This window comes from Toxoplasma gondii, chromosome VI (assembly GCF_000006565.2).
Source record: "Toxoplasma gondii ME49 chromosome VI, whole genome shotgun sequence".
Classification (NCBI taxonomy): Eukaryota; Apicomplexa; class Conoidasida; order Eucoccidiorida; family Sarcocystidae; genus Toxoplasma; species Toxoplasma gondii.
In genome coordinates, this window is record NC_031473.1 from 236,571 (window position 1) to 262,645 (window position 26,075).

The window sequence follows — 26,075 nt, forward strand, 5'->3', positions numbered from 1 at the left end:
TCTGGGCAATTCCTTACTCAGTGCTGACATAATTCGTTTTGTGTATTTTTTTTTTCTTCTGAATCGAGTAGAACGGGGACAATGTTGTACAGAGCTCTCCGGCTCCACTCCTGAGTGATTGCCTTAGCTGTCGTACAGAAGGACGCAGAAAAGATGGAAGAGAAACAAAAGCAAAAAGCAGAAGCTGACGAATGGGGCTTTCGCATGTCGGTGGCCTCGTGTGTTCTATCCCCGTGGGGGGAGCGTGACAAAATACTCGAAGACTCCCAGTGTCGATCTCCTCAAATAGCGCTCTTTGATGCTGCTCTTGTTTTTCAATCGTCGCAATGCTTTCCAACCGAACCATCGTTCGTTCAAGCACTTGCCCATTGTAGAGGTTTATGTATAGGCAATTAAGCACGTCTGGATGTGTATCTCTTTCTAGGCATCAAGGACTGAATGCTATGTACAACTCCATAAATATCCTTCTTCATGTATATGTATTTTACATTTGTAGCAGTTCATGTCTGGAAGTGCCTCGCGGTATGAGACAGCCGTTGTGGTCGTGTTGAAACTTTCTCGACCTCTTTCTTCCAGCGGTTGAGCGTTATTGCTATTGCCGAGGGAGGAACAATGCTTCTTGAGAAAACAAAAACAACAGCCACCAACGAGCTCCCCCTTTCCGCCAGTGTCACGACACAGCGCAAACATGCGTGAACCAGAGGCGCTCTGAAAAGCAACTACCTGCCGCAGCATCCAGGTGCTCATGTGAGAAAATACTTTGTCGACGCTCCAGAGTGTCAATCCGATACCACATTTTGCAAACGCTTCACATTTTTTCGTCAAGACGCCACAAGGCCAAGACGTCGATCGAAAGCCCAAAGGAGGGAGAGGCTGATCCACGTGATGGTTGTATGTGGAAAGAAGAACGATAAATTTCTTTGTCTTTAACCGTGGGAACCCTGAAACTAGGGAGTGGTCCCTAGTCGGCATGCAAGACTGTGTCAAAAGACAATGAAGTATATATAATATATATACATATTTCAACGCTACCCTGACGGGTTATGAGTATGGTCTCAACCTCTTCACTCACGATTGTTACAGTGCTGCGAGCGGCGGGGAGTTCTATATGCGGAAGACACCTTTCTTAGGCACACGAGGTGTAAGGTATGTGGTTCCGCGCGAAGAGACAATTTCCAATGTTGCATCGAAAAACAAATTCGAATTCCACATGCGCTTCAATGGGACAACGAGAGCTGTCGTAGGAAGAAGCCTGTGGAGCCGAATGTGTCTGGTGGAACAGGAAGGATTTCGCATGTGCATTGCGAAGGTGTAACGTTAACGAAGCGTGCGTTTAAGTGGACACGGTGAAAGGTAAACGTGACGTGGCGGGAAGCTTCTCGGAGTTGGATGTAGGTGTTGGCCTGATTCCAGGCGGATTTTGTATCGGATCGGTAAATCGAAGAAGCGGAAGCCAATCCGCCAGGGAGACCATGAAGTTCGTACAAAGTATTGAAAAAATTTGTAGCAGCTTCGCAGAAAACGGTCACCTGAGTGAAATTGGTTGATGCGGTGGCTGGCCACCCACCAGTGAATATTCAGCTGCGCGCCAGCAAAAACGAGACTAGATCCTTATTTCTAAACGCTTAAACAAGCAGGCATATTCACCATAGGTTCTCAACTCGTTTAGACGAAGTGCAGAAGAGATGCAATGACTCCAGCAACGGCGCTCGCGGCCATGACGGGGCGGACAGCCGAGGAAGCGATGTGAAAGTTAACCTGGCAATCGTTGGCGGTGCCTTGGCTACGGCTACTCGCTTCTGTACCAGTGGCCGTGCAGTTGACATGGAGCTCCAGCTGCTCACTGGGCAAGGCGGGAACTGTGAAGTTGAACGTGTTCCCCGTAGCATCACGCTGTTTAGGCTGCTCAACAGTATTGGAGTTGACTGCTTTAAGAGTCGCACCAGGGAGAAGGCTGATAATGGGGACGGCCTCGGTTCCCTTATACATCTTCTGCTCGGCCTCGAGCTTCGGGTCCAGGTTCTTCACGGAAGGATCGCACGTGAAGATCACAGACTGGCCGGCGTCGGTGATGTTGAAGCTGAGCGGATTGTCCTTGCAAGTATGTTGGGCCACCGAGCCTCCTTGCTGAGTGGTACCATTATCGCTCCCGCCTTCCGAGGCACAGGCCTGCTGGGCAGAGAGGGCGAGGGCGCCGAGGGCCAGAAGGGAGAACTTCATCTTGAATTAACTGAGACCAGGGCCACACACACAGGGAAAATACGGCTGTAAAAGGGTCGCAGGTGTGCGTAGGGATACAGAGGAAGAAGGTCGAGAGGTACAAAACTCAAACGGATGAAGCGTATCGTGATCGAAAATTTGGCGGGGTGAGAGCTTCCCTGTAATTGCCGACCCTTTCAGTATGAACACACGGAGGGAGCGACGCAATGGGAATGCACACTGATGAACAGCACTGCTTGGTGTCACCAGCAAAAACACAAATGACCGTCGAAGGATGACTAAAAAGCACGTATCCGGCCACGCCGCTCCTGCACTGGAAGTTAGAGTGTCTACAAGGAGTGGGGGTGTGCTGGGTTCGTGGTCAGGCCCCCCGCCCGACAAACAGGGGCTGATTGGAGGAGGACGTACCCCCCTCGGCCGCGGGGTAGCAAAGACAGTGTCTACAGCAAGACAGGAAAAGACCAGAAAACATGAGACAGATGAATTCGCTTCCCTGTGAGCCACAATAATGGTGGACATGTTAAATTCATCGACAAAGCTGAATGCGACCTTTGGTGTTGGGGACAGAAGCGGCGGGGACTTCCGTCCGGGGGCCCACGGCCCCCAAGGGAAATTTTAAAATGGTGTCTCTCCGAAACTTACAGGTTGGGAAGGAAGGTGGAGGACGCACAGAGATCTGAGGAGGTAAGAGGGAAAAAAGTAGCCTTGACAATTGAAAAATGTATTAGAAAGGGGGCAATCCAGACGTTTTGGTGAATGGTGATGGTGGGAACCTGGCACCATGCTGGCTCTGGGGGAAGCCGGAGAGCAAGCGGCGAGACAGATGGGAGACAGGGCGCCGTGCGATCAGCCTGCGGGTGGTCGGGAGAAATTCGACTGTTCATCCTTTGTTAAATCAACGCCGCTTTCCTCTCCAGAGGGGTGTTTCAAGACAACTTGAGAAATGGAGGCGGAGAGTAAAGGGGCGAGATGCAAAACAACAGACGACAAATGGTTCAGGTAGTGGTGCGATCAAATCGGGCGGTGCGATGATTTGCGTCTCCAGCTTCTTCGCTCAAGCACCCGCCAGTGCAACGTCTGTGTGAACGACACTTTTCCGAGACGACAATGACTGAGGAAACGTGGAGCTGACACAGCTTGGTTCGTGCTTGTGAAGAAGTGGAAGTGTCTTGTCGATAGGTATGTATATATGAAGTGACGTAAGGAGAACTCGATGTCATACCTTCCACATCTGTTCGTCGATCGATGCATCGATTGACGCCCGCTGTAAATAGGGATTAAAATATATCTAAATCCGTTTCGATTCGTAAACAGACATATTCAGACAGATACAGATAGATAGATGGTAGTCAGCTGTATGTACGGATTTCTTTAAAGGAAACTGTAGTGCGTAACAATTATGGTGGCACTTGTAGAGCTGTGCGTTGTGTCGTAAGCTATATTTTTGTGTCGAGAGGATCACGTGGAGTAACTAAAGTTGGCTTTTGTCGATTTCCCGGACGGTGCGGCGTCTCGTTCACAGAGCATTTAGGGACATAGAGGCAATTCAGATTCTCCATCCTGTGCAGATTTCAGGTGAAAGGAGGCAACAGGGAGGAAATGGAACAATGCTGGGGGAGAGACTCATATAAGAGTTTATTACCGCGTCTTTGGATAAGTGTGAGGATGGAATGAAGACATGAGGTGACATGGGCGAGAGGAAGAGGACGTGAGGAGAAACGACCTGGAAGAAACCAGTAGGACGAGATGATGGTGAGACATGAACATGAGACCAGAAGAACAGGGGAAAATAACGTACAACACTAACGCCATCTGGCTGCTTCCATCGCTCATACTTCCTTGCACACAAATGATGATCAGTATGTATAGATAGCTATAAAGAAATTGGTAGTGCATAACAACTATAGTGGCATTTGTAGAGCTGTGAGTTGTGTAACGTAGGAAATGCAATTTCTCGGAGTTCTAGTGGCGTATTTTTGAGAGTTGTTTTTGTGCCTCGCTTATCCGCAGTTCTACCACTGTTGCCTTCGCTTCATCTGTTTATTTTCCCTCGCAAACACATGAACAAGAAGGCAGGGTTACTACAGAAAAGTCAGACGTTGACGCAAATTGCAGAGGAGATGCAACGACACCGAAAACGGCGCAGCCATTACGGGGCGAACAGCCGAGGACGCGATGCCAAAGCAAACCTTGCATGCTTTCGCGGTTTTGATGCGGCGGAATTCAAAAGGGTCCTGGGATGAAGCAGTGCCCTGAGATGAGCAGATAACATGCAGGTCCTCCTTCACCAGGGGAAAGGTGGGAACCTATACTTGGGATGACTAATTTTCGTTGGTTCCTGCCCCAGGGCAGCGCCATCAGCGGTCTGCGTCAATTCCCTGAACGTTATGCCGATGATGAGATCGGTAAGCGTTTTAACTGTCACGTCTCTGCCATACATCTGCGGCTTCGTACATCGGGTTCAGGTGCTTCACGTCTGTATCGCACTTGAACTGGGCAGATTGTCCTGCCTCAGTAATGCTGAACTTGAGATATGGTTTTTCGAAAAGAGGGATGGTCTCTGTTTCCGCCTTCCTGAAAAGGTTCAATCATTCCTTCTTACCTTGAAGGGCCGAGGCCTGCCGGGCAGAGAGTGCCAGGGCGGGGACGGTTGAGAGGCAGAACTTCATCTGGAATAGCGGCAGGTGTCAAGCTATGTGCATAAGAGACTTCCTATCTTAGACGCACGAGATGGAGGGCGCGTTGTCCGTACAAAAACGACAGCAAACCTCCACCGTTGAGCCGAAAAGTACCGTTGTAATGCGGCACATTTTTAGGCGGTATACAGATGGAAAGTCGTGGGGGAGATGGGCGTTGTGTGGTCGACTGTGTGGCCTGAGGGTTATTGAAGGATTCCACAAGTGATCAACGCATGCGTGTAAATTGACGCAGTGAGCGTTCATTTATGCCATTGCTCTATGCTTCTCGGAGGCCGGTGTAGCTCCCGGCCTGATTCCAGGCGGTTTGCACGGAAACGGGAAACCAAAACAGCGACGACATGGCAGCGACAGAGACCCTGGACTGGGTTAAAAGCAGAAGGAAAGTTACAGAAGCCGTGCAAATAAGCAAGACTCACTAGAGGCAGGACATGATGTGGCACTTGGCCACGCATCATTGCATTTACCCTTGCATACCAGCAGAAAGAACCGAGGAATAACCCTGCTTCATTGAGCATACCCCCACATAAAAGAAGAGCCAGATTTAGCGGAGGTACATAATCAGCTTAAGCTAATTGCGAAAGGGATGCAACGAGACCGATGACAGCAATCATGGCGGTCAGCACGGGGCGGCCAGCAGAGGAAGCGATGTGGAAAGTAACCTTGCACTGTTTAGTTTGGTTGCCCTGGGATTTAGTAGCAACTTCCTTGTCCGAGCAGATAACGTGGAGGTCGTGTTTTTCCGTGGGCAACGCGGGAACTGTGAGGGTGTATGACGGTTCCGCTTTGGTTCGTGTGTCCTTTTCAGCAGCCACCGGCGCTGTTTTGAATGTTGCGCTGGGAAGGAGGTCGGTGAGGGGAACCACAGTTTCTCCGGAGTACATCAGAGGGTTCGTTTCGTTGTACTTCGGGTGCAAGTGGTTGACGCCTGTATCGCACTTGAACTGGGCAGATTGTCCTGCCTCGGTAATGTTGAAGGTGAGAGGGGCATTCTCTTTGCAAATAGGGATATCCGTTGCGCCTTGAGAATCTTGCTGAAGGTCGTTGCCGGACTCGGTGCCTCGCAGGGCGGAGGCCTGCTGGATCGAGAGTATCAGAGCGGCGAGTGTCAGGAGCGAGAGCTTCATCTTGCAGAGGCTGCATCGACAAGCATCACACAGTAGAGAGCATCATAATGAAGAAGTGAAGCAACATGGAGGGGCATTCAGTAGCAAGATCGACGGGGATTAAAAGTTAAACTGGAGGGAACTACGCACTTTTGAGAACCTCTGGAGGGAGAGTTTCGCCGTACCCGCCTGGCACACCGATTATCGGCACTGCCAGGAGATATCCGCACACGGAGACACTACCGTGGAAAATCAACGAAAATGACCAAGATCCGTCATGTTATGCTATAAATTGTAGTTCGAACTGGTGCTTAAAAGGGCATGGGGGTGTGCACGGGGCTCTTTCTCGTGGTTTTTCCCACGCCCGCAAGGGCCAGGTCAAAGGGGAGGGGGGATTACGCGCCCGGATCAGCAACAGGGTACCAGAGAAGCTGTCAACAGCGAGAGAAGAAACCAACCGAAACTCGAACAACACAACGCTTGTCTTGCTTTTTTGGGGACATGATTAGTTCTTATGCTCAGAGCTCTTGACTAAACTGAGGTGCAAACCTTGTTGAACCGGGCAACGGCGAGGGCTTGCCGCAGGGCGCCGCAACGGAAAGGCAAAATCGGTGCCTCTATGAAACTTACACGTTGAAACGGAAATGCCGTTTCCCAGGGGTAAGAGGAGGTGAAGAGAAAGAAAGGTTGTTTAGACAAATGGGGGAACTCTGCAACGAAAGGAAGTGCACAGATGGGAAGTGGAACCGCGGGCGGAGGGAACCCCAGCGCGATCCTCCTACACCCTCTCGGAAAACGGTTGAGGTAGCTGGGCGAGAGCGGCGAAACCGGCGTGGGTGCGAGTAGCGTTCATTTGTACTGTCCGGCGTTCTGACGTCTTCAGCTTTCGTCAAATCAACCCTTTCTCCTTTTCAGGAGAGTGTGCCAAGACTAAAGAAGAAGTGGAGATGGAGGAGAGAGGAGACAACTTACAAATCGGCAAGCGACAAATGGGTTAAGCGGTGGTGCTATCAGATCGGACTCGATGACCTGCCTCACCGATTTTTCTTGTACGAAATGGCAGTAAGGGATCTCTGCGAAAGGCATTCTTCCGATGAATGCAATTGCCGGAAAGAGAGAAAGGAAGGACACAAAATCGGGGCGCGGTTATAACTGAATGCTTCGTTTCATAGGCGTGTACAAAAGTATGGAAGGCATTTTTGCATCCTTGTAGTAATTTTCTTGCAAGTAAGTTCCTCAGTGCATGCAGCGGGTGCCACTCAGCAGATTAAAATGAAGCTCCGCCAAAATCCACATTGATGTCTACGCGAATACATATATATATATATATATATATGAATCTAAAGGGATAGATGGATAGATGACAGTCGAGTCCTCGGCATGCATCTACGTAGAGATGTATGCTCATGAGATGTGTACAATGTATAACAAGTGTGTCTTCAAATCAACAGCTAGGTGTTTGTGGTAATATGTGTATCTTTATGTAGAAGAGAGCAGGAAGAGACATCGTTTCCTTTGGTGTCGAGTTTTCAGGTGACGCGGTTCCTTCTGTAGCGAGGACTAAACGATTCTGTTGACGTGCGTAGGGAAATACAAGACATCGTAATGCGTACATCATTGCTCAACTGAAAAGCCACGCTGCAAAAGCGAACAACAGATACCTCGTGAAGCTCATTCTACCAGACCCTGTCGTGCGTCTATAGGTTGCTATACGGGAAAGTGTTCCCAGAAAAAATCGGCAACCGTTCCGGAAGACAGAAGTGACAAACGCCATGTCGGAGGGAGCTACGGGAACGGCACATCAAATCACCAGTACATTTCATCCAGCCCTGTGTACAAAAGACACCACCTGGTTCCTTAGCCACATGAATTGTAAAGAGTGTGATTTGCAAAATCAACAAAAAACTGTGAGGATCTGGCGCAAACGCTAGGACTCAAATCGTTACGTGCAAGCACAGTGCGGCGAGAGCGAGATAATTATTGGGGGGTCAATCATGAATGGTGGAGACGAGTGTGGTCTCGCGTTAACGGTAACAGCATTAAGTACGATAATATCGAAGGTGTAGCGTGCAGCAGGAGTGTGCGTGCCAAGACATGGCGAGAAAAAGCCGTGGCATGAAAGGAAGCTTATCGTAAATCTGTTTAGCTTCGTATAGCTACCGACCTGACTCGAAGGGGCCGTTTGTGACGGATGAGGAACCCGATGCAGCGAAGATGAGAGGTATCCGATAAAAAGGTAACCAACCAAACTTATAGCATAAATATGGTGCAATGGGAGCTAAGGAAAAAGACGAAAAACGAGGGGAGCAAACCTCACTGGAGGGCCACGACATGGTATGGTGGCTGGCCACCACCCATCGTTGAACTCCAACTTTCGTACCGCAGAAACAACGAGGCAAGAACCCTAATTCATTTGAAGTGGCCCATGTAAATGGGCAGCCAGAATCACTGGAGGTAAATGAGTGGTTTAGGAGAAGTGCAGCAGAGATGCAACGACACCAGCAACGGTGCCCGCGGTCACGACGGGGCGGACAGCAGAGGAAGCGATGTGGAAGTTAACCTGGCAGTCATTGGTGTCAGCGCGGCTACTCGCTGGTGTACCAGTGGCCGTGCAGTTGACATGGAGCTGATATTCTTCACTGGGCAAGACGGGGACCGTGAAGTTGTACTCCTTCTCAGTACCAGCAGGCTGGGTCATCGTGGTAGTACTGATAGCAGCAGCTGCCTCGACTTCTTTGAATGTCGCGCTAGGCAGGAATTCACGGATGTGGCGTGGCTTGTCTCCATCGTACATTTGCGGGTTGTTTTCGTCGAGCTTTGGGTTCAGGTACTGGAGTCCTTTACCGCACTTGAAGTGGACAGACTGCCCACCTTCGGTGATGTTGAAGCTGAGCGCGTGGCCCTGCTGGCAAGTCTGGATGGTGACATCAGGTTGCTGACCGGTAGGGTTGTCGCTCTTAGCTTGCAGGGCAGAGGCAGGGACGGCGATGGCGGCGAGGGTCAAGAGGGAGAACTTCATCTTGAGTAGACTGGGGGGCCAGCATCGCACACAAAAAACAAGGACCCATCAAAGGAAATCAGAGAGCCCAGGGGCACACCCAGCAACAGGGAAAAGGTGAGATGAAAGTGCCAAAATGCAGTAGTCTCACTTTTTGAGCATAATAGACGAATTATCTTTCGCTGTATCCGTAAAGCTTTTCGGTGGGAACACAGGGTGGCATATCCATTGGAAGCACACCGAGGAACGCTACTGGCAGGCGTTGTCCGGAGACGGAGAGACTGCTGTGGCAGTTTAATCCGTCCATGTCCACTCTACAGTGGAATTCTAACTAGTGTTGCTCGTGATGACCTTCACAAGCGCTTTTCTGGTGGTCTGCTCACACGCCAAAAAAACAGGCCAAAGGGGAGCGGAAAATATGCGCCCGCGTCGGCCACAGCTTAGCCGAGAAGCGATCTACACCGAGAAAGAAAACCAACCGCAAATTTGAAGAAAATCACTTTCACCTGCGTTCTAAGAACAATAACTGTCGAGCATCTTGCTATCTTGACAAAACTGTGGCGCGAGCTCGTCTGCGGCGAGAAAGCGCGAGAATTTGCCTCCGGGGCCCTCAACGGGAATTCAGGGTCACAGTGCTTGTATGAAACTTACAGGTTGAGATGGAGAGGTCGTTACCCAGGAGTCAGCGACGGTAAAGCGAAAGAGAAGCAAAGTATTTCGACAATTTAGAGAGACATGGAAGAGAAGGAATCGCGGAGCCGAGGTGCGAGACGCGATGTGGGGGAACCCGACCCGAATCTGTCACTCCATCGCGGGAGGGAGGAGAGCTAGCTGGACGAGAGTGGCGAAAGCAGCAACGGCAGAGCAGAGTCAATCTGTCCTGTCACGTGAGTTTCCGACGTTTCCTATCTCTCCATATCAACGATTGTTCCGTATCCAAGAGGGGTATCTCCACACAACGTGAGAGAGATGTTTCGGAGACGAGCCGATTTAAGAAACGATCGGCAACAACTAGGCCAAATGGTGGTGTTACCAAATCGGATTCGATGATCTGCGTCACCGACTCTATTCTTGAGCAGTTGACAGTATTGAGCCTCTGTGGAAGATGCTCTTACGATGAAGACATTGACGGGAAAAAGGGGAGATCACAAATCAAGCTATGTAAAGAAGTGAGTGTCTCGTACCTGATATGTGTGCAACTATGTGGAGAACCTGTGAATATATTTCGGCGGAGCCGAAATCCCTATTTCCATTTATGCGAATATACAAACAGGGATATACAGATACACATGAATCGTTGACAGTCTTCTGGTCGGGGTGCATTTATCTATAAATGCATACACACGAGATGTCTCGTGCATTACTTGTAAGGTTGCATGTTTGGGACTGCCTGCTTGTTGTGAGAAGTGCATTTTTGTGTGCAGTGGAGCAGGTCCAGGCGCTTGGTTCCTTTTGTGCCGAGGCTTCGGATAGCGCGATCCGTTGCTCAGGGTGCGAGTAAACGATACTTTTAACATTCGTGGAAAAACACAGGCCATCATGATGTGTGCACATGCACTCATGTGATACACCCACGCACCTACGGCCAACAACAGATACTCCGTGCAGTGCGTCCTGCCTGACCCCGTGCTTCATGGCTACAGCAAGTTGCCATACGGAAAGTGCTCGACTAAAACTGACAGGACGCAAGGCGTGTCTTTACCTTTGATGTAAGTTCCCCACGGCTGCACAAAGAAAACTACAACTGCAGCGAAAGACAGACATGACAAGCATCTTGTTGAAAGACCGCTAGTGGAAGGACGAATTTTAAAAAGTAAACACAGAAGTACCTGGTTCCTCAACCACACGAGGCATAACGTGGAGTGATCTGAAAAACGAACAAACGACCTCGAGGGTTCGGCGCAAAAACTGGAATTCGAATCAGAATTCTCAGATTATGGCGCGAGCGAGGGAATTTTTGGGGAGCCAGACATGAGTCGTCTAGTCGAGGGTTGTCTGGCGTTGACGGTAGCACTCAGTTTGAGAATAGCGAAGGAGTAACGTCCAACAAACTTGCGTATAGTTGGACAGAGTGAAGGAAACCCGTAGATTGGCTAGAGGCTTGTCTGAAACCGTATTAGATGCGTGTAGTTACCGGCCCGACTCGCAGGGGTGGCAAGTACGGAATGCAGCAACCGAAGAAGCAGACACAGGATTAATTCCGCGGTATAACGATACTGGAATCCATTTGCATCATGAAAAGGTACCGTTTAAAAACCGTACAAGAGCACACCTCTCAGAGAGCTTGAGGCGTGGCATGGTGTGGCGACTGGACACCCACCAATGGATGTACAGTTGAATACCGACGCAAACACTGAGAGGTGAACTCCACTTCAGTAAAAGTATCGGACTTAAACAAGCACGGGACCTTAGTGGCGGTAAATGAGAAGTTTACGCGAAGTGCAACAGAGATGCAACGACTCCCGCGACGGCGCTCGCGGCCATGACGGGGCGGACAGCCGAGGAAGCGATGTGGAAGGTGACTTTGCATTCATTCTTTTCTTCCTCTCGAGTTTTGGAAGCGTCTTTTCGGCAGTAGACATGAAGGCTGTGATCGTCGCTGGGCAAACTGGGGACTGTAAAGTTGTACTTTGCCGCGGTAGCACTTGCAACCAGAGTTGCCGTGGCAGCATCCGCCGTCGTGACATTTTCTAGTGTCGCACCGGGGAGGAAATCGCGAATTTTGACGCGGTTGTCTCCCTCGAACATTTCCGGAGTGCTGGCGTTGAACGCCGGGTCCAGGGTGGGGACGTCTTCACCGCAAGTGAAGAGGATAAATTCACCAGCTTGCGTAATGTTGAAGCTCAGCGATTTGTTCTTCGAGCAAGTGGTATCTTTGGCCTGCTGAGCGGACTCTAGTGTGTTGTCGGCTGCCACGGCAGAGGTTTGCTGGGCAGCGAGGGCGAGGGCACCCAGTGTCAAGAGGGAGAATTTCATCTTGAGTAAACTGCGGAAGCACCTATCACACACAGAAAAGAGACGCACGCCGATAAACCACACTGCCCGAGCTACAAGAGGCCAGAGATATTGCTGTAAAAAGTTAGTTTGAAGGACTGAGATCCGCTCACAACCGTTCTACACTGCTTTTCGGAATAGCCGCACGATGCGGGGGGTCTTCACAGGGTTTTTTTCGTGGTGTGCCCACGCGCCTGCGTGACAGGCCAAAGGGGAGCGGAAAATATGCGCCCGCGTCGGCCACAGCTTAGCCGAGAAGCGATCTACACCGAGAAAGAAAACCAACCGCAAATTTGAAGAAAATCACTTTCACCTGCGTTCTAAGAACAATAACTGCCGCGCATCTTGCTATCTTGACAAAACTATGGCGCGAGCTCGTCTGCGGCGAGAAAGCGCGAGAATTTGCCTCCGGGGCCCTCAACGGGAATTCAGGGTCACAGTGCTTGTATGAAACTTACAGGTTGAGATGGAGAGGTCGTTACCCAGGAGTCAGCGACGGTAAAGCGAAAGAGAAGCAAAGTATTTCGACAATTTAGAGAGACATGGAAGAGAAGGAATCGCGGAGCCGAGGTGCGAAACCCGATGTGGGGGAACCCGACCCGAATCTGTCACTCCATCGCGGGAGGGAGGAGAGCTAGCTGGACGAGAGCGGCGAAAGCAGCAACGGCAGAGCAGAGTCAATCTGTCCTGTCACGTGAGCTTCCGAGTTTTCCTGTCTCTGAAAATCATTTTTTCTCTCCAGGGGACGTGTCAAAACAAATCGAGAAATGGAGGTGGAGAGTAGATGAGTCGACGAACGGAAGGGCAGACGACAACTGAGTCCCATTGTGGTGTTACCAAATCGGATTCGATGATCTTTTGTCACCGACTCTCCTCTAGCACATGTAACAATAATAAGCCTCGGTGAAAGACGAGTTTTCGAAGAAGGCACTGATCGATAAAAAACGAAGAAGGACACAAATCGAGGTGTGTGTAAAGGCGAATGTTTCGTTTGTAGACGTGCATAAAACTATATACAGAATTTGTGTAAACGTTACTTCACTTTCTTGCACATATGTGCCTTGATGCGTGCATCGATTGTCATCAAGAATGGAGAAAGTCGAAGCCATACCTCAACCCGTATGTATGTTGACACAACTAGACACGCGTGATTATACATATATATATATATATATATATATATGTATACATAGGCGCAGACAGATAGGTGAAATTTCATTGATCTGGAAGCACATACATAGAAAGTGGATAGTAGATTCCAAATATGGCGGCAGGTGTGATGCTGTGTCTGTGATGCATCGTGGATCTTCGTGTGCAGCGCAAAAGGTAGAGAGACACCCGTGTTTTTTGTGGAGTTCTTCGGCAGCGTGACACCTTGATTAGAGAGTGATTGAACGAGTCCTTTCACATTCTCACGGTAAGAACAGTTTGTTGAAGGTGTACACATTTCACTGTCACTCCTATTCAGAAGGTGGGGACGGTGAGTAGAGCACAAAGAGGAGGCACTGATGAAGTTATCTTGCCGTGTTTTTTTGATATGGTGGAGAGTTGAAAATAATGTATGAAGTGGCGCGACCAAGAGAGAGAAGCAGGAAAAATGGGGAAAACCACTACGACAGAAAGCTTGAAGAAAAATTAGACATACGAAAACATGTCCTGTTTGCGGAGGTGAAAGGTCCCCGAGATCGACTTTCGGAAAAACAAAGGTAAGCAATCTCTTGTCACTTGCTCTACATATTTACGTTGGCACCCTGGTGTTGAGAGTTTGTCCATATCTATCACGTTTCATCCACCTCTATCTATCAACCTCTCTCAATATATATATATATATATATATCCATATACATATATGGTTGTTTGATCCATCTGCTGGAGCATCATGGCATGAACGGGAGCACTTTCGACACTCTTGTCTCCCAGTACTGTGTAGTTGATGCTACTGCCGAGAAGAAAAACGGCACCGTTTGAGTGACGGAAGGTAGCAGTCACCAACACGTCGTGTCCTTCTCATAGTGACAGCAAAAAGCACGAAGTCTCGTAGATCTCCATGGACATGTACACCAACTAAATGCCGCAGCGTGCAAGCGTTCTTGTGAATAAAGACTGCCTCGCCTCGGAGGAAGTGTCCAACCGATGGCAGATATCGAAAACTATACAAAATGCTCGCTTAAAAGATCTTCCGGCCGAGATATGAACAGTTCTGTGGAGAAACGCTAAATAGGTAAACATGATTTTAAGTGGAAAAAAAAGGCAGCTAACCGTGCCACAGTGCATGGTCTAAGCTTCATGATACTCATGTCCGGTCGCCTAAAGGACACAATGCGTCAAAAGGCAATCAGGGATCATATGCATATGCATATGAGTATACTCGTGGATCACGTAGACTGGTTAATACTTAGAGATAATGTTAAATTTAGGGGAGGAGAATTCCCGGTCCTTTTGGGAGGAAAGAATAGTGGATGTCAAAAAAACGGAGAGACCCAAAAATGACGGAGACTTGTGCGGAGCAAAAGTTGGAGGAGAATTAGCATCCGTATTCTGTCGCTTTGCTCCAGAGAGAGTCACCGCAGTTCGATGTTGATTATGTGGTCCTTCAGTCCCTCTTAATAACTTTAGAAAACTGCCTGAAATCGAGAAACAACCGCTTGACGACTTCTTTCCTGAACGATGCTCTGCTGGGTCGCACCAGGCAGCAGGAACCTCCAAAGAAGCAGCGTCGAACCATAGGCGTTCGGTGTCCAAACTGTCGGCGTTGTCAATTGTTTGCATAACCCAGACGAACACAGTTACGCGCCTGCTTCAACAGAAAACCAAATCCATTACAGCAGGAAGTGTCAACTTGAATAGAAGGCAAGCTGTGACAGAGTTTCCCAGAGGACATTGAGTTCACAGTGCAGAAGATGAGAAGAAATGTGAAAAGCGAATGCAACTGTGGCAGAAGTTGATAGCAAAGATGTGTAGAGAGCTGTGAGGATCCCGACTCGGCTGTGCCTCCTCTTGTGCACCAGGTTCGACCAAGTCCTCGGACGAGAACGTGAACGGAGCTCAGACAACACGCGCCACTGAAGTGACAGAGCCCAGCGGTATATTAATATCACCATGTGACAACGTCTTTTGCACTCGATGTGCTCTAGGTCTAATACGTCGAGTATCCTCACCAATCGCATGAACAGCTTCCGGAGCGTGCAACACCCACGATAGCATTACCCTTTCCACGCTTGTGAAAGTGTTCCACATTAAAAAAGAATTCTATGTTTTGCACTCTCTCAGTGTCCATTCGTGGCCATTTGCCGTCCAGTGAATTGATGCTGGTTTTCTACACAGCAACCCTGTTAAGCCATTGACCACCATCGTCGTAGAACGCTGCACTCGGAGGACGGACCCCAAAGATTTCTCGAAACCGTTATCAAGGCTCAGATAACGAAAGACACAGAGGAGAGAAGTGTTGCATTGCAGAGGTGGACATCGACCGAACCAACACGTCTACGGCTAACAAGGGATATCTTATTCAAGGCCTTTCCCAACCGCAATCATTCATGACTAGATCTTATTCCCGTATGTGTAAGCTTTTCATAAAAGTGGAGATGACGCGACCGACATGACCACTTCAGATGGAATTATCCCCTAGGGCTACACGCAGACGGGTCCTACTTCTGACGACAGAAGCGTCAAACGCCTCCTCGTGGAGCGTGCTACTGGAAACGCATATTCAAGATTCTCTACGTTCCATTGAGACCTGTCTGCAGAAGGCGACTTCTTTCTCAGCAGGGCACACGAGATGTAAGATGTGTGATCTGTAGAACGAGAAAACTATCTAGTGTTGTGTCGAGCTGGACATCTGTTTAAGTGGTACAAAGGGTGAGAGAGTTGTTGAGGAGACAGGCACGGTGCCATGTGGCTGAGTAGGATCTGGTGACAAATGGAGGACGCCGCAAGCGGACGTCTGAGGTGTAGTGCGTAAGAATTAGTACACGTGCAGACAAGATGGGAGGAAAAAGATGTGTCGGCATGTGCCCCGGAAACCGATATAACTGCTGCTCTGGTTCAAGGAGACGGCCTGTGTGGAATTAGAAAATCGCAAAGCGGAGACATTTCCGTGACTAAAATAGAATCAGTTGTGATTTGAACAATGTCAGTTTCAGGTGTTGTAAAAAAGACAAGACTCACACGGACGCTTGGCATGGTGAACCGGCTGGATGCACAGTTAAATACCGACGCAGATAAACACGGGAAGACTCCGATTTGCTGAAAAAACACTCAAATAGTCAGGCAGGTTTAGTGGAAGTAAATGAGAGGCCTAGGCGAAGTGCAGAAGAGACGCAACGACACCGGCGACGGCGCCCGCAGCGGCCATGACAGGGCGCACAGCCGGAGAAGCGATGTGAAAGGTGACCTGGCAGTCCTTGGACTGCTGGGCATCACTACTTGCTTGAACAGTATTCTCTCGGCAGTAAACTTGAAGATCGTGCTCCCCACTGGGTAAGGTGGGGACTGTGAAGCTGTACTTCTTCGCGGAAGTTGCAGCCGCTTCTGCCTTGGGAGTGACGTCCGCTGTGAGTTCTTTGAATGTGGCGTCAGGGAGGAATTCGAGAATTTTGACGCGTTTGCCTGCTTCGAACATTTCCGGAGTCTCTGTGCTGAATGTCGGGTCCAAATTAGGGAGCTTTGTGTCGCAAGTAAATTGGACGGACTGGCCGGCTTCGGTGATGTTGAAGCGGAGTGAGCCACTCTGTGTGCAAATGTTTTTGCTTTCAGCCTCCTGAGAGGGGCTGCTGGGCGTCGACGCTGAATCGGCAGAGGCCTGATGTGCAGACAGGGCGAGGGCCCCGAGTGTGAGGACGAAGAACCTCATCTTGGATACGCTGCGGACACACGTATCAAACACAATAGAAGCATCTATCAGAAAGAACTGCAATCGCGGGAGGAAACACGCACTGGCATGATCCATGGAAAAAACATACAAGCGGGACGAATCCTCTCGTCTTTGGTAACTAGAGAAATTTGAGAATTCCGTGTTACCGTCTAGCATCCAACGACACGCTACGAACACAGCGATGAACGGCACTGCCAGGAGCAACACAGAGACTGCAGTGTAAGATTGATGAACACAGCTCATCAGTCCAAAAAACACTTATATTTTGGAAATTGGGTTCATGTTTGCAGGAGCGTCCGAGTTCACATGGGAGTCTTTTTCGTGATTCGTCCACGAGCCCAAGGAATCAGAAGGGATCGGGGACTGGTGTACCCGGCTCAGATGCAGGGCAGCAGAGGAGTTGTCTACAACGAGAGGGCAAACCAACTAAAATTGAGGCAAAAAAAATTCGCCTGCGTTCAAAGAACAAGAAAACTCGACATGTCCGCTCTCTTTATCGTTCAGGTACAAACCTTGTAGGATCCGGTCCCCCCACAACGTGAATTCAGTGTCGGTGCTCCCCTCGATGGAACTGACATGTTAAAATTGGAATGAAGCCCATTAGCCGGCTAAGATGAAGATCAAGAAAAGTTGATCTGGCTAATGAGGGAGTTTCAATGTGGGAGGAATCGCAGCGATGAGGATGGGAACAACAATGCTGGGAAACCCGGAAACAATCCTCTCACACACTCTCGGGACACCGTCGAGCTAGCTGGGCGAGAGCGGCGAGAGCGGCGAGACCGACGACGGTACGAGCAGAGTGCATCTGTCCTCTCAGGTGAAATTCCGACTTTCTCTGCTTCCTCCAATCAACCCTTTCTCCTCTCCAGCGGTTGTGTTAAGACAAAGTGAGAAGTGGAGATAGATAAAGAGTAGACGAGGCGGCTTATGAAACGACAGGTGACAGTTGGGTCAAATGATGATGATAACCTGGATTCAATGTTGTGCGTCTCCGACTAGTTAGTTTCTGAGGCGGATGCCAATACAGGGTCTCTGGAAAAATCACTTGTACACAAAGACAAAAAGGAAAAGGAAGAAGATACACATGGATTCGTTTACATCAAGTGGACATTTTTCGTATAAGTATGCTTACGAGTATCTAGAGATACGCGTATTTGTGGAGTGAGTCTTTCACACGTAAGTGCCTCGTTGACACGCATCGATTGTCACCCGGTGCGAATACAAGTAGAAATAAACCTCACTATGTAATTATAATTGTGTATGCATGTACACAGACATTCAGCTAGATGGATAGATGACAGTCCATAAATCTGGTATGTGCGGAATGCATCACAAGCATGGCAGCGTGTGTAGAGCTCTGCGTTTGTGCAGCAGTGTGTCTCTTTATGCACAGTGGAACAGCTGGAGACGCTCCATTATTTTTTATCGAATTTTCTGGTAGCGTGCGCACTCGTCCAGGAGGGAATTTAAACCGTTTTTTTGCAACAAGGTTAGTAAAGTGTACTAAACTGTACATATTTCACTGCTTTGCAAGACGGGAAACAATGAGGGCTAAAACAGGGGAGAGAGGCAACAACGGATGACGACATACGGACAAGATCTTTCATTTTTTTATGTTCGTACATACCGTGACAAGGTGAAAAGAAGATGTGAGATGACAGGAGCAAGAGAACGAAGAAGCAAATGAGGTGGGGAGACGAAAGAGTGGCAATGCCACTGCGACAGCGAGACAGGTGATCAGAAATCGAGACACAGCAGGGACAAAAGAAGGACAAAAAAAGCGGAGACCTCCGCCAATGTCCGACTAGTCCCATCTCCCGCTGTTCCTCTTATGCAAGCATTTATGGAGACAGAGGGAAGGGAAGAGTTTCAGTCCATTAACAGTTCTACTAGACTGCTTCTGTAGTTATCGAGAAACAAGCTCGTGATCCTCAGTGTACCTCGGTTATTCGTGAGTCTACCCCTTTGGTATCACCTATTCTGTTGTTTCGTCTCTTGTGAGATTGTACACCTGGACTCGCAAGCAAAAAGGCTCACTGCCATCGCCAGGAAGACCCTTGTTCTTGACAATAGTGTACTCTGTCCAGGCGCGATTCGTTGATTGTTTCCTTCTAAAACCGACGAAAAAAGGGAGTCAAGGAACAGCGAAAGAGTACAGAGATCTCCTCCCGTTCGCCTACCCTCAACGACCTAGAGGACCCGCGACAGGTGGAAGACCGACACAGAAACAACGACGGTGGCTCGCGTATCGGGGGCTTGGTGTTCGATCTGTCGTTTTGGAAAAGGGGCAGAACGGCTCCGAAAATCTCAATCACGAGTCTGTCAGAAACCGGTCTTTGTTGCGTTTCTGTTTTTTCAGCATCGACAGTACTTTGCAACAGACATAGCTTTTTCGTTCAGGACTTTGAACAAGAACAACGCAAGCATTTCCCTCCCCTATTTGCAAGGCTCTATATTAGATATGCAGCATGTTTGCATGTATAGGTATGTCTCTTTCTCCACCTATATAATACATATACGTATATATATATATATATTTGTGGCAGATGTTTGTAACCGTAGAAGCGTCATGGTGTGCAAAAAGCCTTTGGTTCGGGTCAAGACTTTCGGCAGTCTCTTTTTCCTGTATTGTCCGGTTGTTGTTATTGCCGAGAAGAGAAACGGTGCCGTTTGAGGAACCCAAGGCAGCAGTCCGCAACACCCCTTGTCTTCTCTAGAGTGCCACAGAACAAAACGCAAATTCGCGTTAACCGATGTTCAATTGAAAAGCAACTAGCTGTCGCTGCATCCAAGTGTTCCATGTGCATGAAGACTTTGTCTCTACGCCGGACTGTTAGTCCTACAGCGGACACTGGAGACGTGACAAACAGTTTCGTTGAAATGTTCACCAGATTAAGATATCGAGAGTCCTGTGCAGGGAGAGGCAAATGCACGTGGTGGTTTAGCTGGAAACGATAGGCGACAAACCTTTCGTACACATTTTCAAACCCTTAAATGGACGGCAGGCATCTGCTCTGCATGAAGAAATGTGTGATACGACAATAAAAGACCATGCGTATACGAGTATTTGACTTCATGCATACGCGTACATAAGAATGCAAATAAGCATTTGCGTATAGATACATGAGGCATGCCGACTTTCCCGGCCGACTGTGTGCATCTTGTGCTGTCCGCTGTGACTCTGTTCCTGTCTGAGAAAGACAGGGCGACTGTGCTACTTCCGTGTTCGCGAAGAAGCAGAAAATGTGCCTGTACAAAACGCCGAGGAAGGAGCCAAGGATTTGTATTGTCGTGTTTCCAAGTGACTTAGCCCCAAATTCCGAGAGAACCCACAAAACTCGAAGGCTAGTCTTACCGAAAATAAGCCGAGAAGTTGCCCGGTCGAACATGCACGACGGTGTGTTTGCATCTTTTCTCTAGGCCTCCCCGTCTCCATCTGAGAAGAGTCGTAGCTGAGTCCGCTGTTCCCTGAGAACGGACGAGCTGCGATTCCTTTTCGTCGCCATTGGCGTTTGCGCATCTTGCGTTTGAAGACAAAATGCTTTCGCCGCCTTCCTCTTCCATGTTCTCCGTTTTCTGTGGAAACCGAGAAGACAAGAAAAACGGCTTTTCAGTCGGCGGAGAATCCCGGTGTACGTACACCCCCTGGGGCGCCTCGAATGCGGCCTCTGCTGGAGAGTGGATGCGATGCGCGAGCTGAGTCTACATGCCTTTAGTGGTCCATCTGCTTTTTTCCGGAACTTTTTTTCTCAAAATATCAGTCTCTGCGCTTGCATTCCGTTTCCCTTCCCCCTTGTTTTTCCGCTCCCACATGAATTTTGATTTCTCTCCGTTTTCCCGTCCTTCGTGCACCTCTCCCCAAGTCGCCAGCAGGATTCTCACCCCCCTTTACTGTCGAACAGCTTCGTCGGCCGCCGTCTCTTCCTTCTACATTAGCCCTCGTTTTTTGGTTAGAACCGCAGATAAGGGGTTCATCTGTATTTCGCTGCCTTTCTGTGTGTGGCGGGCGCTTCCCTTTTCTCCCTGTCTCGTGTTCCACGCGGCGGTCCATCTGTTTGGGGTGTTCTGGAGTTTTCTCACAGCGCTTTCTTACAACTGTTAACCCAGTATCTCTCTTTCCACGTGTGCCACAGACCGCTTTTCTCTCATTATATCGCCTATGTCCGTCAGATCTCCCCTCGCAATCCTGTGCCTTTACCCCTTCTGACTCTTCTGTGTTGCTCTTGTGAAGCCTTCCCCGTATCACTTTGCGGAGCCGGCTTCTCTCGTCAACTGCGTTACTTGTCATACGCTTCGTCCTCCCTCGCGGTTTCGGACTTACTTCCCTCACCTGCGTCATTGGACACGTCGGTTAGCTTCCTACCTTCTGTTCTTCCCTGTCGCTGCGTTGTTTCTTTTTCTCCGGAGCCCTCACTAGCGCCGGGCCTCCCAGTCTGCTAGGCATTTGTCCTCTGTGCCTCCCGTGGAGACTGCCCAGTATCCGAATTGTCTCTCTCATATTTAGGGACTGGTTCTCAAGCAACTGGATGGTGTTGGCTAGGAAAACTAATCACGTTTCACAAATACAATCGGTGAAAGTTCTCTTGATTTCCATGTGCGGCTTCGCGCGTGTATCTCTAGGGTGAAATGATGTCTCGCAACAGCCGCTCTGGCACCTCTTCGAGCAGGGGGGGGACGGAGGCGTCCTACTCTGGCCGCGAAGGCTGGTCAGAGCGTCGGAGAAGTCGAGAGAGAGAAAGCGCTTCGTCTTCTTCGTCTCGCCGCGATCGAGGCGGAGACACGAGGCGCAGCGGCGGAAGCGCAAATGAGAAGTCCGAATCGTACTCTAGCAGTCGCAAGCGAATGTCATCTTCCTCTTCCTCATCTGTTTCGTATTCATGCAGCCATAGTTCTGACCGGTCTTCCCGGAGACACGATTCCGAGCGAGGCGCGTCAGGAGACAAAGCGGCGCGACTGTCTTCTTCTCCGTCTGCTCACCGGCCCTCTTCACCTCGTCACCGCGCGTCGTCCTCATCTTCTTCTCGAATGTCTTCTTCCTCTTCCTCGTCTGCATGGCCTTCTACGCGTGACGCATCTGTTTCGTGGTCTCGAGGCTCCAAACAGGGCTACGGCTCCTCTTCCCGTCGGGACAAGAGCCGGTCCCCGTCGCGTCGCGACCGAGAGGGTTCTCGCGAACGTCGCTACGACCGCCGCCAGGGGTCGTCTTCTCGGGTGTACGGACGCGGGAGTCGGAGTGGCAGCCGCGAAGGCGGCCGCCGCAGCACAAGCGCAATCAGCGACTCGCGAGAGAAAGATCCTCTCTCGAACCCTGCGGGTGCTAGCGACTCTGAGCAGGAGGCTGGTCGCCGCAGAAAAGCCTCAGACGAGATTCTTTACTCTTCTATTGCGGTTCTCGAAAACATTCCGGAGAACTGCACTGAGGAGGACGTTGAGGAGCGGGTTCGATCTGTCTCCATTTCCAAGGGGTTCTCGGTCCCGAACGGAGTCACATTCGCCCAAATGACCCCGCAGGATCTCCGGGTCCAGCTGGGGAAGGCCCTGCAGGCTCCCGAGACACCCGAGGTGCCGTCCGTGATGACTGTTGCCTACGTCGACTTCCCCTCTGTTGACGCGGCTGCCAAGTTCCGCCGGTCTTGTCGAACGGGCTCTCTCTTCCTCTTCAATCGCCACTGTACGGTTCACCACCTCCCGGACAGAACCGCCGCCTTGGAGGCTGACGCGGATCTCTCGCAGGCAGCGCGAGTTGGGAAGAGCGCGGCGGGGGGCACGGGGCCTCTGCGCAGCGACAGTTGGGCCTGTTTCCGGTGCAACGTGTACAACGTCGGCTCTCGGGCGGCGTGTGGCAACTGTGGGGGCGTTCCGGAGGCGGACCCTTCGCAAGCCGCGGGGACTGGAGACACCCGCGGTCGCGGCGCGAGGGGCTCGTGCGCGAAGGGCGCGGCGGAGGCCGGGGTCGGCGGCTGGGGCTTCGACCCGGTTGAAAACCCCTCTGCGTGGATGGTTGTCATGGACGTTCTCGGGCTCGAAGTCGAGGACTTCTTGAAGGCCTTCCGCCGCGCGAGCCGGAAGTTTCAGGTTACTGGGGAGACGGACTCTGGGAAGAAGTCCGCGGACCAGAGCAAGGGCGACGGAGCAGGTTCGGGATCCTCGGGACGCCTGGAGATCCAGAAATGCGTCTACGTCGAAGACATCGCAAAGGAGGGGGGTGGGAGACCGAACCACTTCCTGCTGCTACGCTTCAGCTCCTCCGAAGCCTCCATTGAGGGCTGGAAGTGTGTGAAGAGTCTCGTGGGCAAGGAAGTCGCGAGTCAACTCTGTGGGGCGCGGGCCCAAGTCCTGACGCGGAAGGAGAAGCAGTCCATGCAAGAGATGCTGAAGATCGTGGAGAAGACCGGGTCGCGAGACGACAGCAAAGACATCTCCGTCCTTCGAATCAAGCTGGAGGACATGCAAGACATCGCAAGTAGGGAGACACTGTGCAACTGCAGCGGGGTGGAGGGAGGGGTCAGGCAAAGAGACGGAGCAGAGTGGGAGTTGAAAGAGAACACAGTCATTTGAAATCACTCGACCAAGTCGAGAACAAACGAGACAGGTGACACAAATAGTCTCCGGTTTTCTTCATTGATCGGCAGTCGTACGGATGCTACGGATGGTGTCGCATGTTTAGAATACAGGAGAAAGTGCGTGACAAAAAGAAGAGGGATCCCCATATGACGGTTTTTCCCTGCTGTCAGTGTTTTTTAAGGCTCCTCTCTCCAATGTGTCTGTCTTTGTATTTCGTCAGAGTCGTCCTCGGTGTATGAGCAGCTCCTGCAGCAGTGGCAAGGTTTGCTTCTCCCGCTGGCGACGAATCAGCCGCCGCTTCTGACGTCTTTGGACGAGAAGAGTGGGTACTACTACGATGCGTCCATTGACTTGTACCTGGACCCGACCACGAACTACTACATGACTTCCGTGGGAGACTACTACATCCACGATTCGAGTGTCTCGGCTCTGAGGCGGGTCTGCTCGTACGCAGATCAGCAGAAGCTGCTTGAGCAAGGCAGCGAAGGCGGCCGCGCCAAGGCGGATGGGGCGACGGGGGACAATGGAGGCGAGGCGACTGGGCAGGAGGGTGGGCGGGGAAGCGGGTCGCATGGCCCGTCGAACTCCACGGACACTGTGGCGTCGCTGTTGGCCGCTGCGCAGAAAACAGCCAAGGCGGCGAAGGATGCGCTGGAGAGAGCGAAGGAGCAGCGGGGTCTCGACGAGGAACAAAAGAGACAGCGAAGACTGCAAGAGCTGCAGAAGCTCGAAGACCAGCATCGCCAGAATATGAAGCAGAAACAGCTGCAGAAACAGGCAGGGTGTGATGCAATCTATGACGAGACCCAGGCGGGTTATGGACAAGACCCGAACATGTTCACGCAGAATGGCTACAGTGCGGGGAGCGGCGGGGCTTATGGGGCGCGGCAGATGGGAGACGGTGGCCCTGAGGCCGAGATGGCCCAGAACTTCTCCGGGAGGTTCCCCGGATCGGTGGCGCCGTCGGGCTATGGCTTTCCTTCGGGGGGAGCCGGCGCTTCGGGTGTGTCTCCGAGCCCAACTAGCGGTGTCTCCCGGGGGCCGATGGGTTTCACCCCACCGCCGCCTCCTCCTCCACCGGGCGGAAGAGGTGAAGGTGTGCCCGGAAAGGAAGGCCAACAGTTTTTCGTGCCTCATCAGTTCGGCGGGGAAAACGCACACGGGGCTGGAAGGGGAAGGGGAGGAAGAGGTGGGGGCTTCGGTGGCCACGAACGCGTTTTTGAAGACTCGCGGTCGGGCCTTTTGGGGGTCTCGGGAATTTTCGAAACTGGGGGCCCCACAGAGGAAGACGAGGATGAGAGCCTTTCACGCCCAGGTGGACAAGGTGCGGAGGATCGGGGGACAAGAGATGCCGGAAAAGACGACAGAAGGGCGGGTTTCTCTGGAGAGAAAGTGACCAAGGAGGACGCGCGTGATGACAGAGTGAAGAGCGAAGACGATCAAGAAAAGGAAGCTTTCTGCTTTTTGTGTCTGCGAAAATTCGTGTCAAAAGACAGCCTGCTGGAGCACGAGACGAAGAGCAAACTACACGCGTGGTTTGTCAGTGAACAGAAAAAATCGCAACACAAAAGAGAAGAGAAGCGAAAAAAGGAAATCGAACTTATGCAGCTCCTGCAGCTCCAGCTTGCATAACTGAAGTCGGGGTGGAAGAAGTTTACGACTCAGGTGCATGTGGGGAGAGCAACACAGGGGAGTATCGAACTGGTTCGTTAGCAGGCAGATGGCCATTTGAATATGCGGAGCTATTCCCGTGAAGGAAGGTACAACTGAGAACGTCCAAGGAAGGGATGCGTGGAAATCGAAAAGAGGGGGAAAGAAGAGAATCGGGCGGATATGGAGGTGGTTGAATCGTGAGCTCAGAGGCACTCTCCATTTGAAGAAGAATGTGACGAAGAGGTAACATTGGACCAGGGGGACCGATAGTAAAGTTGCACTCGTAAAGTGATTGGAGACTCATGAAGGCTATATAGATAAGGGATAAGGCGTCTGTCACTTGGTCGGCTGGGCAAAGTCATTACTGTTGTCCTGCTACAGAAAGATACAAATCTCCCCTCTTTACGATTCCATTTCTTCTGTTCCTTCGTTCACACTTCCTTCTGTTTCTTTCGGTGGTAGACGCTGGCATGCCCTGCTGTCTGAATGCGAAGACTTTTTTTTACCAGGGAGGAAATGAATGCATTGCAGCTGGTGGCTACGAAGCCACCCTTCGCACTGAACAGAAGCATACCCTCATATCGTTGCACGACGTTTCTTCGTCTCACTGACATTCGGGTATCGTCTTCGTACCTTTCTTCGCTGCTTCCCGTCATTCCCCTTCAACTTCTCATTAGTGTCCCTTTCAACCCTTCTAGCACCTCTCATTTGTTGTGTCCGTACAATTTTTTTCGTCCGGTGTCGCGACGCAGCCTTTGTCCTTACTTCTTCATCACCCATAGTTTCGTCAGGACGGCAAAGGTACAAGATGTATGCCATATAGATGAATTTGCGCATAACGTAGATTGCGTTACTTCGTTTGAAGTGTTCGAGGGGCTTGATCGATAACAAGAAAGGAGGTTTTTCGACACAGTAACGAGTTTGCTGTCATTTTGGAAAAGGAGGAAAGTAGGTGTCAGCTGGACGCCCCA

The 26,075-nt window shown here is 50.6% G+C and overlaps 8 protein-coding genes across 8 annotated transcripts; 1 reads left to right on the plus strand and 7 right to left on the minus strand.

The window, feature by feature from the left end:
- Window positions 1-76: 76 nt before the first annotated feature.
- On the minus strand, window positions 77-972 carry TGME49_238450 (hypothetical protein; the record flags this gene model as incomplete). The annotated part of the gene is made up of 1 exon (XM_002366486.2): window positions 77-972. The coding sequence occupies one exon, from the start codon at window positions 970-972 to the stop codon at window positions 442-444; it is 531 nt and encodes a 176-aa protein (XP_002366527.1). The 3' UTR covers window positions 77-441.
- Window positions 973-1,072: 100 nt separating this feature from the next.
- Window positions 1,073-2,279, minus strand: SRS22B (SAG-related sequence SRS22B). Its single transcript, XM_002366487.2, has one exon. The coding sequence runs from the start codon at window positions 2,218-2,220 to the stop codon at window positions 1,666-1,668; it is 555 nt and encodes a 184-aa protein (XP_002366528.1). The 5' UTR covers window positions 2,221-2,279; the 3' UTR covers window positions 1,073-1,665.
- Window positions 2,280-5,393: 3,114 nt separating this feature from the next.
- Window positions 5,394-6,043, minus strand: SRS22C (SAG-related sequence SRS22C; the record flags this gene model as incomplete). The annotated part of the gene is made up of 1 exon (XM_002366488.2): window positions 5,394-6,043. One exon carries the CDS (start codon window positions 6,041-6,043, stop codon window positions 5,483-5,485), a length of 561 nt encoding a protein of 186 aa, XP_002366529.1. The 3' UTR covers window positions 5,394-5,482.
- A 2,280-nt stretch (window positions 6,044-8,323) lies between these two features.
- On the minus strand, window positions 8,324-9,342 carry SRS22D (SAG-related sequence SRS22D). Its single transcript, XM_018780529.1, has 2 exons — window positions 9,172-9,342; window positions 8,324-9,051 (listed from the first exon to the last, which is right to left on the minus strand). The coding sequence occupies exons 1-2, from the start codon at window positions 9,180-9,182 to the stop codon at window positions 8,490-8,492; spliced, it is 573 nt and encodes a 190-aa protein (XP_018637688.1). The 5' UTR covers window positions 9,183-9,342; the 3' UTR covers window positions 8,324-8,489.
- Window positions 9,343-11,308: 1,966 nt separating this feature from the next.
- Window positions 11,309-12,389, minus strand: SRS22E (SAG-related sequence SRS22E). Its single transcript, XM_002366490.2, has one exon. It carries the CDS (start codon window positions 11,994-11,996, stop codon window positions 11,451-11,453), a length of 546 nt encoding a protein of 181 aa, XP_002366531.1. The 5' UTR covers window positions 11,997-12,389; the 3' UTR covers window positions 11,309-11,450.
- Window positions 12,390-16,311: 3,922 nt separating this feature from the next.
- On the minus strand, window positions 16,312-16,866 carry SRS22F (SAG-related sequence SRS22F; the record flags this gene model as incomplete). The annotated part of the gene is made up of 1 exon (XM_002366491.1): window positions 16,312-16,866. One exon carries the CDS (start codon window positions 16,864-16,866, stop codon window positions 16,312-16,314), a length of 555 nt encoding a protein of 184 aa, XP_002366532.1.
- A 2,869-nt stretch (window positions 16,867-19,735) lies between these two features.
- Window positions 19,736-20,496, minus strand: TGME49_238505 (hypothetical protein). Its single transcript, XM_018780530.1, has 2 exons — window positions 20,243-20,496; window positions 19,736-20,192 (listed from the first exon to the last, which is right to left on the minus strand). The coding sequence occupies exons 1-2, from the start codon at window positions 20,405-20,407 to the stop codon at window positions 19,878-19,880; spliced, it is 480 nt and encodes a 159-aa protein (XP_018637687.1). The 5' UTR covers window positions 20,408-20,496; the 3' UTR covers window positions 19,736-19,877.
- Window positions 20,497-21,513: 1,017 nt separating this feature from the next.
- Window positions 21,514-25,720, plus strand: TGME49_238510 (hypothetical protein; the record flags this gene model as incomplete). Its single annotated transcript, XM_002366492.2, has 2 exons — window positions 21,514-23,350; window positions 23,672-25,720. 2 exons carry the CDS (start codon window positions 21,514-21,516, stop codon window positions 25,081-25,083), a joined length of 3,249 nt encoding a protein of 1,082 aa, XP_002366533.1. The 3' UTR covers window positions 25,084-25,720.
- Window positions 25,721-26,075: the final 355 nt, after the last annotated feature.